Source organism: Mesoplodon bidens (assembly GCF_964165515.1).
Source record: "Mesoplodon bidens genome assembly, chromosome: 7".
NCBI lineage: Eukaryota > Metazoa > Chordata > Mammalia > Artiodactyla > Ziphiidae > Mesoplodon > Mesoplodon bidens.
The window spans coordinates 46925034-46942087 of NC_138164.1; the positions used below are offsets into that span (position 1 = coordinate 46925034).

At 57.6% G+C, this 17054-nt stretch overlaps 1 protein-coding gene across 1 annotated transcript in view; it reads right to left on the reverse strand.

Annotated features, from left to right (window-relative positions):
* KCNC1 (potassium voltage-gated channel subfamily C member 1) overlaps nt 1-17054 on the reverse strand; it is a gene marked incomplete at both ends in the record, with an annotated part of 42147 nt that overhangs the window by 2287 nt on the left and 22806 nt on the right. Inside the window, one exon of the mRNA XM_081240623.1 lies at nt 6867-7800. Coding sequence (XP_081096749.1) covers nt 6867-7800 — 934 coding nt within the window. The remainder of the gene's footprint in view (nt 1-6866; nt 7801-17054) is intronic.

Genomic DNA, 17054 nt, shown 5'->3' on the forward strand with positions numbered 1-17054 from the left:
GGGAGGGGGACAGGCCAGAAGTAGGGCATCGGCAAAGGGCAGCCCGTAACTGAGGATGGAGAAGCGCGCAGGCCGTGGAGGGAGGCACAAGGCTGGGGGTCCCCGGCTCATTCAGGCAGCCCTTGGGCTGCCCACAGTGCTGGGGAGGAGGGTTCCTGGGTTTGCTCAAAGTTTGCAAAAAGATGAGTTGGTGATGGGCCCAGCAAGCGCAGTGCTGGGGGCCGGGCCCCAGGTCCAAGGCGGGGCCGATGAGACAGGATGGTGCGGATGCAGTCATGGGTAGAGGGCCAGACACAGAGCTCAGGGAGAAGACAGACAGACACGCAGAAACACTCCTCTTCGGAGAGGCAGCCTTTTCTGACCCCTCTGCTGCCAACCAGAGCCCTGCTGCTTCCCATCCACATCCAAGCTGGCTGCTCAGGCATCTCTGGCCCCATCCAGACCCCATCGATCGGCTCTACACCAGGCCCCATTTGGATCCCCTCTGGTCACCCGCTTCACGCTGTCCCCCTCCACACCCTATCTGGTCACTCAGTCCCCCCATATGGACCCAATCTGGTTACTCTGTATGCTCCATCCCCCATACGGACTAGGCCTGGTCACACAGTCTCCTGGTCCCCCATGCAGACCCAGTATGACCACTCAACTGCTCCATCCCCACACAGACTTAAGCTGGTCACTCAGTCCACTCTGATCGCCACACAGACCAAGCCGGTGTCTTCCACCCCGCTCTGCCCCAAGCAGTCCTCGTCAGCTTGCACAGGCGCAACAGGAATGTAGGCATGAGGCAGTGACAGCGGCCAGGATTTGGGAGGGGCTCCCATTCCTCTGTCTCCTCTCGGCAGCATCCCCCGCAAAGCAGAGCAAATGGATGTGTAAAGACAACAGTGGCTGATGGACTCGGGTGGGAGAGACGAGTCTTGGCCTCTGCGGTAGCCTGAGAAGAAACCTGGGAGGAAGTTTGGGGCGCATTTGGTGAGGGCGAAGCGTGGCCAGAGCAGGGAGCTCTCCCTCTCCCAAGTCCAGGAGCGGCGCCGTGATAGCCTCTGGAGCTGGCAGAGGTAGCTCCGTCGGCCTCCGTCCCCGCCCATCACTCTCGGGGACTGAGCCTGCCCCACGCTCTCTGCCCTCAAAGCAGACTCTTCCTGGCCAAGGTGGCGCCGACTCGGTCCCCAGGGTGGGCACTGTGGTTTCCTCAAATACTTCCTCTAAGATGACAGCCTCAAGGGAAGACAGACCCCACAGGGGCGTGACCACACGGGGAGGCCCTCTGAAAGACTAAAGAGGGGCAAAAAGCTGGAGACAGTCTCCACCCGATTTGACCCTCTTCCATGACCCTGTTCACATCATGTAACTACACACAGAAGTGATCCTTCTCCGTGTGCACACACTCAGCGTGCCCGCGGGCGGGATCACGGCCCGTGTACATATGTCACTACAAAGAGGCAGGCAGTCAAAAGAGAAATGGACCAATCAGGTTTATTCGTAAAGCAAATCCAAAAAAAAAAAAAAAAAAATCCCATCATAATTTTGGAACTTAAAAAAAAAAGTCTGTCGTACAAGATGGCAAAGCATTTCACGTACAGTGCGTTTCTTGACAAATCCCAGGGGCTTCACTCCCCAATTTACTCTGAACGAGAAAGGCCAGTTACCAAGGTAACTCTGATACCACGTGACTGGGGCTGGGGCCTCTCTGGGGTCTGGGGGCTGCCTAGCACTTGGGGTGTGTCTGAGGGCACACACATGTGCGCACAGACAAGCCCGGTTCTGCCTCCCAGTCTGGCTGGTCCCGTCTTCCCTCCCAAGGGTCTCCGGAGAGAGGGCAGGGAAGTTTAAGGGAGGAGGTTGTAGATGAGAGGGCAGAGGTTGGGGCCCACAGTACCCTGCACACAGTTTCCTCAAGGGGAAAACAGCGAGTCCTACCAGGCAGCGTCTCCGTCTGGGAGGGGAGCCAGGACTTGCTGTCTCTCTGCTGGCCATCGTCTGTCAGTGGAGGTATCTATAGCCTGCAGGGCTTACCCAGGGGTGGGTCAGAGGTAGGTGGTGGAGCCTGAGACCCCTCATCTGACTCTGCCCCCCAGCGCTGTGCCCCTGGAGCAGCCAGCTCCCACAGCATTTAGAGGACCCAAAGTTGAGGCTGGTTTCCTGCAGGGGTCCGGCCAGGGGGCAGTCATAAGGGATCCCTGGGTGGATGTGAACTGGACACCCTTCCCTCCCTGGAGCCTGCTTCTTCTCCCAACCATGGCCTATGAGAAGGGGCTGAGCCTGGGGGCTGTTGGTGGGGGCAGTGTTTATGTCCCTCTCTGTGCAGGAGCCGGCCTCCCTGGGCTGCTGGCTAATCTTCAGTTTGGTGAGCTCTCAGGAACTGGGAACATTCTCCCTTCCCAACTCCAGAGGGGGGCTGGAAGAGAGACCACCCAAGGGGGGCCAGCTCTACAAACCTGGGAAAGCCATGGAAAAGGCCAGAGGTGCCAGCCCACCCAAGACTCCCCACCCTCCTGCCTGCCCCCACCCTGTCCTTTAGATGAGATGGCCACCAGGTCCCTCGGCTCCCAGCGGCTGGCTCCCCAGGAGGCTGGGAGCCCTGCCTCCCCTGGCCCAGGGCCCCTCGGCCCCCACTAGACCCGAGGGCCTGTGATGATGAAATGGCAGCATGGGCAGCGTCTCACGAAGATGGTTTCCAGGCTTTGAAATGGGCTGAGAGAGATGAGCGTCCGCGAGAGGGTCATTTTTTTTTAAACTTTGGAGCAAGGAGAACCCGATGTCCGGCCCTGAGCCAGCACGCTGGCTTCTGTGCCCTGGTCTCCAGGCACCGCCGAGGTACTTACTGTTCACACCAGCAGCGGGCGCGCCGGGGGCGCACGCAGGGCTGGGGCGGGGCGGGAGGGGTGGCTGGGAATTTCCTCGGGTTTAGCCCCGAGGGGGCTGCCCAGCCTGGGGCTCAGGGAAAAAGTCCCAGGCTAACTGGGGACAGTCTGTGAGAGACATGAGCAGAGTACAATCACGAGAACCGGCACAAGTCATGCAACAAAACGAGGAGAGAGAGAGAGAAACATGATTAGTGGAGAGAGAGAAAGAGAGAGCATGTGAACAACACAGAAAAGAACACCCAGGCCTGGCCCTCAGAGCCCCTCATTTCTCCGCTCCTTCCCCCTTCGCCCGCCTGGGGGCCACACCGACCCCACTCAGGGCTCCCGCTGCCCACCCTGGCCCTGCCTCTGAGCAGAAACTCGGTCAGCCCGCTTGGAGGGGCCCTGCCCACACCCTTCCTGGTCACTGTTGTCCCAATCCCCGCCACCTCCCCTGCCCTGGGGGCTACACCCCTCCTGGCCCAGGAGGGGAGGGGTGGAGGGCTGGGGCCAGGGGCGCTTTGGACTCGGCAGCTCAGGGCAGAACCCAGAGGCTGCAGTGGTGGCTCCCAGGGGGCCCAGGCAGGGGCTTTTCGGGACCTCACTGCTGCTCTATGTGCTCATGGGCAGGAAGGGGGGTCTGGCCACCAGCCATCCCCCGTGCCAGCCCCCTCCCTGCTCACCTATGGGGGGACCCTGCAGCCCCAGACGCAGCACCCCAGAGGACCAACCCACATCACAGGAGCAGGGATGGACGAGACACATGTGAATGCACATGGCAGGACAGAGGGAGCACTCCGAACTGCCCAGAGGAGGTGGTCTGGGCCCCCGACGGAGGGGGGAGGGACCCCCCTTCTGGGAGTGGAGCAGCTTCTCCTGGGCTGTCAGTCCCAGGCAGTCCCTGACCATAGGGGCGCCCTCCTGGCATCCCCCCGTGAGGCCCTACAACCCCTGCCAAGACGAAACCCCCGAACACTGACGCCATGCCAGCCATGGTACAGAGGAGACCAGATCATCCCTCACAGACACACAGACCTGAGGTTTCAGGAGAGACCAAGAGATGGAGGTGAGGGGAGGGTGCTGCTGACATGACTGGGATGGCTTGCCTGAGTCCCAGGGGTCTAGCCCTGGAGGTAGGGGGTGCCCTCAGAGCCCAACACGCTGCACTTGGCCCCAACCCAGGTTCTAAAAGTGGAATTGGAGAAGCCCAGCCCTCGCTGAGGCCACTTGACTGCCCTTGGGTGTGGAATGAGATTGGAAAGGCCCGGGGGGCTGCATCTCACCTCTCCATTCCTGTAGGGTCCAGTCTCCCCTCCACTTGCCTTCCTCACCTCTGGCCTCCCCCGCACTCACTCACTGACTCACCGAAACCCCACGCCCATCTAGGACCATAGCTGCAAGCAGGAAAGGAGGCAAATGGGAAGGGACTCAGGGGTGCCGGGATGAGGAGACACCCCCTAAAGACCACACACCCTCTTGGTAATAGATAACCTGGGTCTCACACACCAGCTTTCAGAGGGAGGAGTGTTCTGGTGAGGTATGAGGCTCAGAGGGGTGTGGGATCTCAAGACAGCACCCTCAGGAGCGTGAGAACTTGGAAAGGGGGCGGGGCAGAGTTTGAGGATGGGAGGGAGAAAGGTAGGTGGAGTTGGGCATCTGGGCTCCAGAGGGCAAGCTCGGAAGAGACCCAAGTACCTCCTCAGCCATAGAGACCGTGCAAGCCAGGACACTCTGGATCCCTGAGACCTGGGGCTGCAGCGAGGCGGTTCCCAGGAGCCGGGCTGCCATGGCTATGGGGCCCAGGGCCTCCAGCAGGAGTGCACAGGCTTTACAGGCCTGCTGCAGCATGGCAAGAGGGCTTGTGTCCTGTGACTAGCTGGCGTACCTGCTAGCACACACACATCTGCACTCCGCGTGTGTGTGCACGTGCATGCATGTGTAGGTGTACGTGTGTGCGTGCATGCACGCCCTCAGCACATGGAGAATACTGGCATTGTCTGGGAGTACTGAAGAATTTGTGCCTGACTGGAGTGGATGAGGGATCCTTGACAGGTGGGCCTGGGGCCCCCATATTTGAGGCACCGATCCTGAAAGATTCAGCGTTGGGAGGATGTGAAAGAGGTCCAAGGAGCGCCATGGTGATGCCACTCAGGCTGAGCTCTTCCTGCTGGGGCCTGGAGTGAAGCTGGGGGGCTAGGCCCGCCCAGACCCTCCCCTAGGGCCCCAGGAATTTTCCTTGCCATGATGGCGGCTCCTGAGGTCAAACAAAAGGGCTAGCTAATCCAAAGCGGTGGGGTGGGGCAGGAGCTTTCCATGGCCCATGCCTGGCTTGCTAAGCAGGAGCCACACCTTGGCTGGGGAGTCCAGCCCTCCCGCCCCGCCAGGTCCCCCTGTTCCAGCCTCTGAGACCCCTGCCCAGTCCCTGGCCCAGCCCAGAACACTAGCCACGTTCCTCTCAGGTGCCTACAGTAATCCCAGGGAGTGGGGAGGGGTATGGGGCCAGGCGAAGGGGCTGGCAAGTTCCCACGGACAGAGAAGTGGGCCTTGGGGGTACTGCTCTGGGCAGCGTAGCTGTGGGATGAAGCCAGATCAGGAGTAGGATGGGGGTGGGGGCCATTGGGGAAGAAAGGGTCAATCACCCACTGGGGGAGGCCACCCAGGCCAGGGGGCACTTGCTCCTCTAGGGCTGAGCTAGCCTACAGCGCCCCCTGCCTGCCCTGGGCACAGGGGTGTCTTCTGTAGACTAAACGCCACCTATCACTGACTCAGCCTTCCTCGCCCCGGCACGCCATCTTAGCTCAGTGTGGTCATTCTTTTCAGGGTCGTTCATTGCCTTCAAATCCCTGTGTCCACAGAATAAGTCGATGGTATTCCATGGGTAGAGGTAGACTATGGGCTTTATATCTTCGGACCAGAGCCCCATGATCAACTTTATGTGCTATGTGCAGGTTCTCATAAAACTGAGATAGTCCCATAACGAACCACTAGCCATGGAATATTAGAATATATCCCACGGTGACTAGTATTGTTTCATGGCCCCCCTCCCCCCCTCCCTGACCCCCACTGAATTCACGGGAAAGTGGTTGTACACTGGTTGGGATGTCGTGTATTGCTGCTGCAGTCCCTACCGCCGGAAACGGGGAGAACTCTGGGTGGGAGGTTGTTTGCTGGTCTGTAGCGCTTTCATCTAAGCTGCCGGGTGGTGGCCCCCTCTAGTCCTTCGCTCACCAGCCGCTCCCATCAGAAGGCCACCGGAAACTCCCACTTGACCATCAACCCAAACAGACAACGTGAAAGCTAGAGTCACTCCAACAGGTTCCTAAAGATAAACGCTAAACTCTAGAGTGGTGGTGGAAGATGAGTTGGTTCCGCATGCTGTGGGGTAAGTAAGCTTGTTAAGTACGGAGGGCAAGAGGCGTCTCCCAGGACGCGCCTGGAGCTAGGCAGCCGGCATCAGAGCAGGAATGCTACTCAGCTATGGAGACAGGCTCTGGTGGGGGTGAGAATCCTTGCTGCTGCCTTTGCAGGGACCCTCCTGCCAGATCCCATGCACCATCTGTGCCACACGCACGGCCTGAAGGGAGCCGTGTAAAGACCAAATCAGCAGCTGTCTGGCATTTCCGAATCACACCCGCCCCCGCCCTGCCCCGACACTGGGTCAGTGGCCTGAGTCAGCGACTCATGCTCCACTCCTGCCCACCAAGCAGCAGTGCCCCCGGGGCTCCTGCCAAGAGAGTCCTCAGCAACCTCGCGGGCCATGTCATCTCTTCAGAACCCCACGAGACCAGCATGTTAACCTCCTTACCGGGGGCCACCAGTGAGGTTCTAGCAGGCTCTTGCCTCGTGAATTCGGCTGCCCAGCATCTCCCTGGGCCCCCAGACTCCACACCTCGAGATTGAGCGCAGGGTCCAGGGTCACCCATGGAACTAAGGAAGCAGTCTGACTGAATCTGGAATCATCGCTACAGGGGGCGGAGGTGAAAGGTCAGATCGACATGCCTCTAAGAGGTTTCCTACCTGCTCTGTTAATTTCTAAAATTTCTTCCTGGGCCAGCGGGCATGTGTCACTCTGAGTACTGTGGTGTGGAGAGTTTACGACAGATTTACAATAATTGGGAGATCCCAGCTGCGGTGGCCGCGGAATATGCTTCTTTTTTTTCTTTGGTAGTTTCTGCTTAGCCATGGCTAAGGAGTAATACATCCCGAAATTGTTCACAATGACGGGCACGGGCATGGCGATGGTCAGCACACCCGCCAGCGCACACAGCGCTCCCACCAACATGCCGGACCACGTCTGCGGGTACATGTCTCCGTAGCCCAGCGTCGTCATGGTGACCACGGCCCACCAGAAGCCAATGGGGATGTTCTTAAAGTGGGTGTGCTCACTGGCACTGGGGTCATTGGGCTGCGCCCCTATCCTCTCGGCATAGTAGATCATGGTGGCGAAAATCAGGACGCCCAGAGCCAGGAAGATGATGAGCAGTAAGAACTCATTGGTGCTGGCGCGGAGAGTGTGGCCCAGGACGCGCAGGCCCACGAAGTGGCGGGTCAGCTTGAAGATGCGCAGGATACGCACGAAGCGGACGACACGCAGGAAGCCCAGCACGTCCTTGGCTGCCTTAGAGGACAGGCCGCTCAGGCCCACCTCCAGGTAGAAGGGCAGGATGGCCACAAAGTCAATGATGTTGAGTGAGTTCTTGATGAACTCCACCTTGTTGGGGCAGAAGACCACACGCATGAGGAACTCGAAGGTGAACCAGACCACGCAGACGCCCTCGATGTAGGTGAGGAAGGCCTCCGTCTCCGCTTCCCGGTAGTAGCGCACTTGCGTGCCGTTCCGAACGTTCTCGATCTCTGTCTTGTTCACGATGGGGTTGAAGCGCTCGTGGGTCTCCAGGCAGAAGGTGGTGATGGAGACCAGGATGAAGAAGAGGGAGGCAAAGGCCACATACTGTGGAGGAGAAACACACAGTGTCAGAGGGGAGGCCCTCCCCCCAGAGCAAAGAGACCCGGGGTGCCTCTGCGCTGGGTCCAGTCAGGGGCTGGGCTGCGGAAGATGCCTGCAGGATGCCCCTCCTCACATAGGCCAGGCTGACAGGCCACCTTTCCCTCTTCAGAGCACGGAGCATGGGGTTAGGAGGCTCGGGGGTTAAGAGGTTGTGGCAGAGATTGCTCTGTTTTCACAAATGCCTTGCCTTTCCTCCTGGATGCACAGCTAGACCATATCTCCCAGCCTCCCTTGGGGCTGGGTGGGGTCCCGTGACTGCGCTCAGGCCAGTGGACAGCGCACAAAAGGGTGTGTACTAAGGCCGGGCCTGGCTCACAAAACCTTCCTGCTCAACCTTCCATGCCTTCTTTCTTCCCCCAGCTTCCAGTCAAATGCTGAAGCCCTAGGAAGCCAGCAGGGCCACCAGAAGGAAGCAGCCTGGGTCCCTGAAAAGAAAGACAGCCACTAAATACATGGGTGGGAAATAAACTTCTACTGTCTTAAGACACTGTGATCTGGAGGTGATTTATTAAAGCATTTAGCTCTCCCCGACCCCGACTAATAAAAGTGACCTAGGTGGCGGAGGCAGAGGTTGGCAAAGAAAGGAGAAGGGGGAGCTATGGTGGAGGCAGGTCCCTCAGAGGCCACATCTCCCATCTTTCTTTTGTCCCTACACTAGTCTATTCACTCTCTTTTTCATGGATCTGTACCTCATTCATGCAGTCTCTTCATGTTCTATCCTATGTGGAACTGCAAAAGATATATCTGCCCCAGGGCCTTGGACATCTCTTTTACCCACTTTTCTCTATCATCCCAGGAACTCACACCACCATCTTGGAAGTGAGTTCTCCATCTTGGAGATATTGAAATAGAGGCTTAGTGGTCATTTGTCAGAGATGGTGTGTTACAGGTTAGGGGTCCTCACAGGCACCATAAACCATAGGGTCTGCTTCTCTCCTACTGCTGCCTGCCAGCCCCAGGGTAGTGACGTGGGTGGGAGGAAGGAAGAAGCTGCTGGGGCGCTAGGCTTTCCAAACATATGTGGGCGCTTGCTCCTTTCAGACCCCCTCCCCGGTGAGAAGGAAATGGCCAGGATAACCCAGCCTGTCCAGAACCACCTGCTCTGGCCCTGAGCCCCTTGAGAAAGGTTTGGTTTGGTTTGGTGGCCCCAGCTGATGACCCCCTGGGCTTCTCTGGCCCCCAGCAGACATGGGTACCCGAGGGAAGAGAGTCAAGCAGCTGAGTTTCAAACCCTCCTGCTCAGACTGAATTCCAGGCAAGGGCGCTTCTTACAGCCTCCAGTCGGGGTCCCTGGAACACTAACCCCTGGCCAGGGGTTCTCCTCCAGGGGCCCAGCTGGTCATGTTCCCACTGCTCCCCTCTCCTCTGGGCCCCCCTTCGTCCAGCCTGTCAAGACAGACCATGTCCAGTGCAAGGCCCTCTCCCTGGAGGCAGCTCTGGGCTATAGTCTAGAATGGGTGGCAAGTTCATTCTCCAGAGCTGCCTCCATAGAAAACTTCAAGGAGTGCCAAGGCCCCACCCTGCATCTGCCACAAGAGGCAGCCATGCTGCTTCTAGCAATTTCTTTAGTTTGTACTGATACACTTCCCCACCTGGTGGTGGCCCTGTCTGGGCTGACCGTGGCCATGGGACCTGGCATCCAACCTGGCACAGATCCAGAAACCAAGAACTACGTAGACCTTCCAAGACACATTTCGGGTTGGGGGAAGGGGAGAGAAAAGGGGAAGAGACAAAGTCAGCATTTTAGAATGTCAGAGTAAGAGCAGCCTTTAGAGATTATCTGGTCCAAGACACTACATGCTACAGATGGGAAGTCTGGGGCCCAGAAACAGGAAGTGGTCTGCCCAAGCCACTCACTGTGGCATGCTAATACTCCTGCTGGCTTAGAGCATCGTGCAGTTTTCAGAACCTTTGTCCTAGCCTGCTATCAAGTGTGACCCCTATGCATCCTTCCATCCATCCATCCATCCTTCTTCCCTTTCTTCCTTCCTTCCTTTCTCCCTCCCTTCCATCCACTCATCTTTCCTTCCTTCTATCCTCTCTCCCTTTTTATCCACACATCCATTCATCCTTCTTTCCTCCCTCCCTCTATTCCTTCCTTTCTTTGTTCCTCCCCCCCTCCTCTCCCTCTCTTCCATCCATCATGCATTCATTCATCCCTTCCTCCTTCTCTTCTTTTTTCCTTTTTTTTCTTTCCTTCCTTCCTTCCTTCCTTCTTTCCACCTACCCATCCATCTACCGGCCCATCCATCCATCCATCCATCCATCCATCCATCCATCCTTTCTTCCTTCCATTCTTCACCAGGCACCAGGTTATGCCCAGCATAGAGTGGAACAAGACCTCAGCCCAACCCCCAGGGAGGCCCTGCACAGCTGAAGGTAAAGGACACACACACAGAGAGACAAGTACAATGCAGTGGACTGAAAAGGTGAGTCCCCTCAGCCCTGTGATGCAGGTGGGGTTTGGACAAGGTGAGGCAGGGACTTAAGCCAGGTCTTCTGACTCCAGAAACAGCTCTTTAAGGATCCAGATAGTGCTGACCTGGGACACCACAGAGGTAGACCAGGAGAGCAAAGTGGAAGCAACTGGAAGAGGCCACCAGCTCTGACCCAGGTTGATCCGGCTCCAGCGCTCTTTCCATCACCAGTTGTCAAAGCCCTTGGAGCTAAGAACACATCCCCGAATGCTGGGTACTTGGCCCTACATTCCCTCTGGAGGGCCCCATCTTAGAGCTTGGAATTCACAGCCCAGGTTCCCAAGGGGCGGGTCACATTGCTCTCCTGGCCTTTTTGAGAGAGGGGAGGAAGACACACACTGTGAGTGTCTAAGGGATGCCAAGAGGCAGGGTCCGCTGCGCCCCTGGGCTCCTAATCCTGGCCAGTGGTGGAAGGCAGGAGGCACTGCCCCGCCCCCTGCCCCATCAGCCACGGCATCCGCTTCCCCAACCATCCCACAGCTATCCTCCTCTGTCCCCTCGACTCACGTGGGACTCTCTCTCAATGGGGCCACTGCCATCAAAGCCAGCATGTTGTAGGCTTCAATCTCGGCCACGCCCAGTACAGTACAGCCTCCACCCAGCTACCAGAGGGGGTAACCGTTGGAATTCCAGCTCTCTGCCCGCCACCTGGCTATGCTGCCCACAGAGAAAAACCCTGACTCCTCAGCCTGGCACATGAGGCTCCCTGTGCCCTGGCCTCATCGACTTCCCAGGGTCCCCTCCCTGCTGCACCCAACATTCTTGCCTCATGCAGCTGTCTGCTATATGTGACCACTCCCCATCTCCATGTCTTTGCACTGCTGTTCCTGCCTCCAGGGTGTTCCTGCCGACCTCCGTGTGGAAAAACCCATCTGTCCATCCATGCCCCACTAAGTAAGTAGCCCTTCTCCTGGACACCTTTCCCGGTGAGACTTCCTCTTGGCAGCTGGGGCCTTTAGGAGGCAGCAAATGCAGGGACCCCCCCCCACCCAACAAGGAATGTCTAAATCCCCCTCCAGGGAGGCAGTGAGCCTGTCTCCGACTCGTACTCGTTAGTGCTTGCGGAGTCTCACGGGAACAGCTCAGAGAGGGCACTGATGTCCCCGGAGCCTTCTCCCTCCCTCCCAGGTGCCCCCAAAGGCCCTCAGAGCTCTCATCCCATTTGCTCCTCTCACAGGAGCAAGTACTGATGGGAAAACTGAGGCCCAGAAAGAGGTCAGGTCTTCTAAAATTAGGGTAGACAAAATCCTTGGTTCTCAGCCAGCAATGGCCATCCCGTCTAGATTCTTTCCTCTCTGGGCCCCAGTGACCAAGGAGTGGGGCCGGGGGGTGGGCAGCAGCAGCCAGGCCTAGAGCCAGACACCAGGACTTCTTCCCCAGGGGAGCCGGGGAGGTGGTAGCCAGGCCTCCTACCCTGCCTGGGCCTCCTGGGTGCCTTCCTGGACTCTGCGGCCCGTACACCTGGTCCTTGGCCACAGGCAGGGCCCCAGCAACATCCGGGTCCAAGTGGGCCCTGAGGAGGGCTGTGGAGGAAGGTGCCCCTGGCTTGCTCAGACTGCCACAGTCTCCTAAGCCTAGCGACTAGCAGGTCAGCCCCAGCGCATCAAAGCCAAAGCAAGAGCCCACAGCCAGGTGAGTCCCCAGCGCCCTCCTGTCCATCCTCGGGGAAGCTGAGCCAGGAAGGAGAGAGGAGAAGCTGTCAGGGCTGAGGACCTACTGTGCGCCTTTAATCCTCCCACAGAGCTGGTGAGACAGGTGGTCGTACCCCATTGCGCCAAAAAGGAAACCCAAGTACAGAGAGGTTCAGGGACTAAACCGAGGTTTAAGGCTAGTGATGAAGCTGAGGCTTGAACGCAAGTGGATCCGGCCCCATAATCTAAGCTCTGTCCACCACCAGAGGTACCAAAGATCTCGGGGGCTAACAACACAGCTCTGCGCAGTGGGGAGCCAGCCCTAATGATACGTGCGTGGCTCCATCTTGGAGGTTGGCACCCACAGCTTGGACTTCCTGAGGGCAGGTTATGTCTGTCCCCAGTGAGGGAGAGAGCCAGGGTACTTGGATCCACAGGCTGGAGCCCAGGCACACCTGAAATGGTCTTGAGCCTCATTGCCCAGGGCTTGCTAGCACCTGGGGCAACGGCAGCCCCAGGGGCGGGGAGGCTGCCCCGTTCTGCTCAGGGAGGCAATGCCGACAGCAGCCCTGGATGCCTCAGCCTGCATGCCTACCTGGCCCACCTCTTGGTACCACAGTTTGTTCAGGGATCTCAGCCAGAGGGAGGGGGTGGGTGCACGGGGACAGGGATGGGGAGTTCCCGGGATCAGCTGATGCTGTCAGGGAGGGAACCTCTGCCTGGCAGGCCCAGGTAGCAAGCCTTGGAAGCCGTTTCTGCAGTCACCCTGGGCTGTCACTCTCAGGACTGTAGGGGCTGCAGTCAAGGGCCGGGGGCTGCACCCCATGTGAGCTGTCTGCCTTCCAATCCCCAGTCACCCAGAGGACAGTCCCCCACAGACATGCACAGCTACCCGGAGCACGCGCCTCACCTGTTACCTAAGTACCTACCCTGTGGTGCATGACTGCACATACACAGAAGACACAGGGACGCATGGATCATACTGAAACATATCACTGCCCACCAAGCATGAGCACCCAGGCGCTGTACCGCGAGGCGCGCAGCCCCATACCTCCCCCTCGCAGCCTGTGCGTATGCACTCGGAGTACACGGACGGTCACCACACCGCGCACCTCCTACAAACACCCCAGACCCCAGGCATTGCTGCACAGCTGGCCCCTCCCCTGCCCACCTCGCCCCCGCTGGGTGGGACTGACTCGGTGTCTGTCTCTCCCACAGGACTGCAGCCCCAGCCCATCTCGCCTCAGCCTCCTCAGCCTTCCCTGATGCCCTCACCTGTCTCCTTGCCCAGACAATGCCAGCTCCTGGACCTCCCGTCTCTACACCTGCCTGTCACCCACTGGCTTCCTGATTTCCTGCTACCTGCCGGACCCCATCCCCTTCCTTCAGCCCACCACAGCAGCAGCGCCCCACACCCAGGACCCAGGCCAGCTGGGAGGCCAGCCCTCCTGGGCTTCTAGTCTAATGGGGGGCACAAAGGGAGCTTTGCCCAGCAGCCCAGGGCCAACTGTCACCCAGCCTGGCCACACCTCAGAGGCCACCCTGTGAAATTTCAAGACAATGCAGGCAAGATAGCCTGATAATGCAGCATAAACCCAAACTGGTAGTTCTGGCTTTTCTTTCTTTCTTTCTTTCTTTCTTTTTTTTTTTTTTTCTTGTCAGAATCACAAACTGTGAGAGACCCACCAATTGTGTTCTAGAAAGAGGTAGCCATGGCAACAGAGCGAAGCATCCCATTTCTATGGTAACCGGGGTGGTGAGACTGTTGGCTGTAAAGTCAGACAAACCTACTAACGATCTGTTGACTTAAGAAGATATTTTATAAATCACCAAGTTATTTTTATCATAACCCCACCCCTGAAACTATAAATCAGAAAGGCAATTTACTATCTATTAAAATGACCAATATGTGCTATGACTTTCATTATAAATTATTTATGCCACAGTCATCTTTAGAAAATTGAGCTTGTCTTTTGGAACTGTTCAGGGGTTCACCGTGGGGATCTGTGTTCTTGCAGTTCCAGGAGCAAGGCGATGGCTGTAATGTGGTGCAGGGACCAATATTCTGGTCCGGTGGCTCACTCGCTGTGTGACCTTGGCAGGCCGCCTCCCCTCTCTGGGCCTCAGTTTCATCATTGGTACACTGAGGGCTGGACTTGGGCCCTTCTGAGGATTCTGAGACCGGCTGAGGCTGTAGGCAATGGGGCTAATCAGGGGAGCCCTGGCTCATGTCCAGGCCCCAAGCCCCTAGAGGCTTCAGGTCAGTTTTTCTGCCTAATTAAGTCTGCCCAGCGGGGGTGTACAGCGTTTGAGTTAATCCATGCAGAGTCAGTGATGCAGAGCAGGAGGGATGGCCAATTGGCCTAAATAAATTGTCGGTCGAGTTGAGTTTGGAAACTGAATTAGACTCGTCTGGACTTCCTTGGGCTGGGCATGCCCAGAGTAGGCTGTGCTGGCTGAGCACATCATAGCTTATGGGGGGGCAGGAGGGGTCTTTGGGGTCCAGTCCCATTTTGGTCTGTTAATAAATGCCTCCGCATGAACCCCCAGAGGCCTGGCTGGGTCCTGAGCACTCTGTCCAGCATCCGGGTCTCCACCCCATTCCTTCGCACTAATCGTCCCCTTTTGGCACTCAGCTCAGGAAGCAGCAGGTGGGAGGTGCTTCCCATGGTGTGGAGGGTGTGAGCGGGAGTGTGTGAAAGTGTGTGCAGAGAACATGCCGTGTAGAAGGTCTGTGTGCTGGGAGGGGAGCGTGGGGGAGGGGAGAGGTGGCGTGTAAATGTGGAGTAGCTGTGTACATGGTGAAGGTGTGTCACCTGTTTATGTCACCTGACTCTAGGCATGTGCCAGAGGCTCATGTAAGTGGTCACTGTGTGTGATGTATGTGGTTCATATAGGTGGTAGAGTGTGTTTGTGTGTGCATAAGGACATGCATGGGTGTGATGAGTGTGTGTATAAGGACATGTGTGAGGTGTGATGTGTGTGTATAAGGATATGCATGGGTGTGATGTGTGTGTGCATAAGGACATGCATGGGGTGTGATGTGTGTGTATAAGGACATGTATGGGGCATGATGGTGTGTGTGTATAGGGACATGCCTGGGTGTAATGTGTGTGTGTGTGTATAGGGACATGTATAGGGTGGGGTGTGTGTGTGTGTGTGTGTGTGTGTGTGTGTATGGGCATCTCCTAGGAGAATCAGGGTCTGGCTGGGCACTGTGGACATGTGTTCTCTGAGTTGAGACCATGACCCTTGCCCATGCCAGAGATGGTCCCTCACACACTAGCCGAGGTGGGTGGTGCCCCTTCCCTGGAACTGTCTCTGATTGAGAGAAAAAGGGTAGACAGGGTGGAGGTGGGCTAAAGGCCGCTGCACCAGCCCAGGGAAGGCCACAGGGAGGCCGGGCTGTGCCCAGATGGGAATCCCCTCATCCCACTGCACTAGCCCCCTCAGTCCCGGGTGCTGTAGCCTGGGTAGTGGGGGGCCAAGGTCAGGAAAGGCCATGCCCAGGCCTCAGGGAGCCCAGACTTTTCCAGTGGGACAACAACCCACTTCACTGAATTCATTCTCTGGATTCCAGACCCAGGTCATATCCAAAAAGGGCTGCCTCAACAGCTAGGCTGGCAACTTTTGAGGTGGCAGAGGTTCTGTGTTGCTTTCATTCCAAGATGCACATTTTGGAAATGAAAATGTCATAAAATATACACATCCTTAAAATAGTATATCTTCTCATATCCCCAACATGCTGCTATTTAGCTCATGGCATAGTTGAATCGACGGTACTTTGGACTTAGGAAAACAGTCCTTAGAAACCCAGAGCAGCAAGACGGAGGGGCCCTCAGAGGTTTTTTACCCAAAAGCCGCCCCTTGTGGCCGGAATGGGGAAATGGGGGCAGAGCCTCCCGCCCAAGGTCATGGAGCTCGCAGGGTGGAGCAGGGGTGAGAGTCAGGTTCTCCTGAAACGTCAGTTCTGGGCTTTCATCATCGTGGCCTCTGAGCCTTTGCTCATTTAACACGTGCTCCCAGGCCTCTCTGCTCTCCGGGTCCCGCCTGCCTTCTAGATCCTGGGTCAAAAGCAGCACAAGTCCGTCTGTCAAAGGAGGCAGCAGCTGGAGCAGAAATGGCTGGACCTTGAGGTCAGAGCAGCCTGAGTTTGGGGCCCGCCTCGGCTGGTGACCTTGGACATCGCCCCTTTCTGAGCCTTCATTCCTGGACAGGGAAGGGGTGAATAACATTGCCTGCCTCCCGGCCGGTTGTGATGACGGGATGAAACAACACACAGAAAGTAAGCAGGAGGTGCTTGTACGCGTTGCTTCCGTCCCCACAAACTGGCCACCTCTCGCCTCAGTGGGCCCTCCCGCCCGGCCCTCTCCCGTCACAACAGCACCTTCCGCATCAGAGCACCTCAGACGTAAAAAAGCCAAGAATCTTATAGTCACAGAAACGCTGAGCTGGAGGCACCCGGGAGACTGAGGCGGACATGCCCCTGCGTCACAAAAGAACACGACTGTCCTTCACAGAGCAACCCCACACCCACGCTCAGCCATGTGGCACAAGTGAGGCCGAGCCCACGCTTCTGTGCAGGCCTGGCCGAGCAGCACGGTGACCGGTCTGCCCCTCCGAGGGCCAGTCCTGGTCCCTGAGGACAAGGGGAGGGGTGTCTCCTGAGGGATGGCCCCTGAGGGACCCAGTGGGACAGGGTCAGAGGAGACGTCTCTGGATTTAACAACAAGGGGAACGTGGCGGGGGCCTAATCCAACGCCCTGGAAGGGTGGAAGGGAAAGCAGGGAGTAAGAGGCCCTTCCTGGGGGAGTTTGGTGGGGCACGAAGCAGGCGGGAGGGGGCGGAGGCCAGTGTGCTGGGGGAGCACCGCGGAGTGGAGATGCACATGTGGAGCCCTTGGCCGCACCCAGAGGTGTGAGTGGGACCAGACATTTACCTTTAGTTTGTGTCCTCAGTCGTTCTGATGCCGCCAGCCCCATCCTGGCACAGGAGATCCATGAGGCCAGATAAGACCCAACTGCCTGGCAGCTCTGATACATAACGGACCTCATCAGCCTGAGACCACATTTAGGGGCTGGGAAGCAGG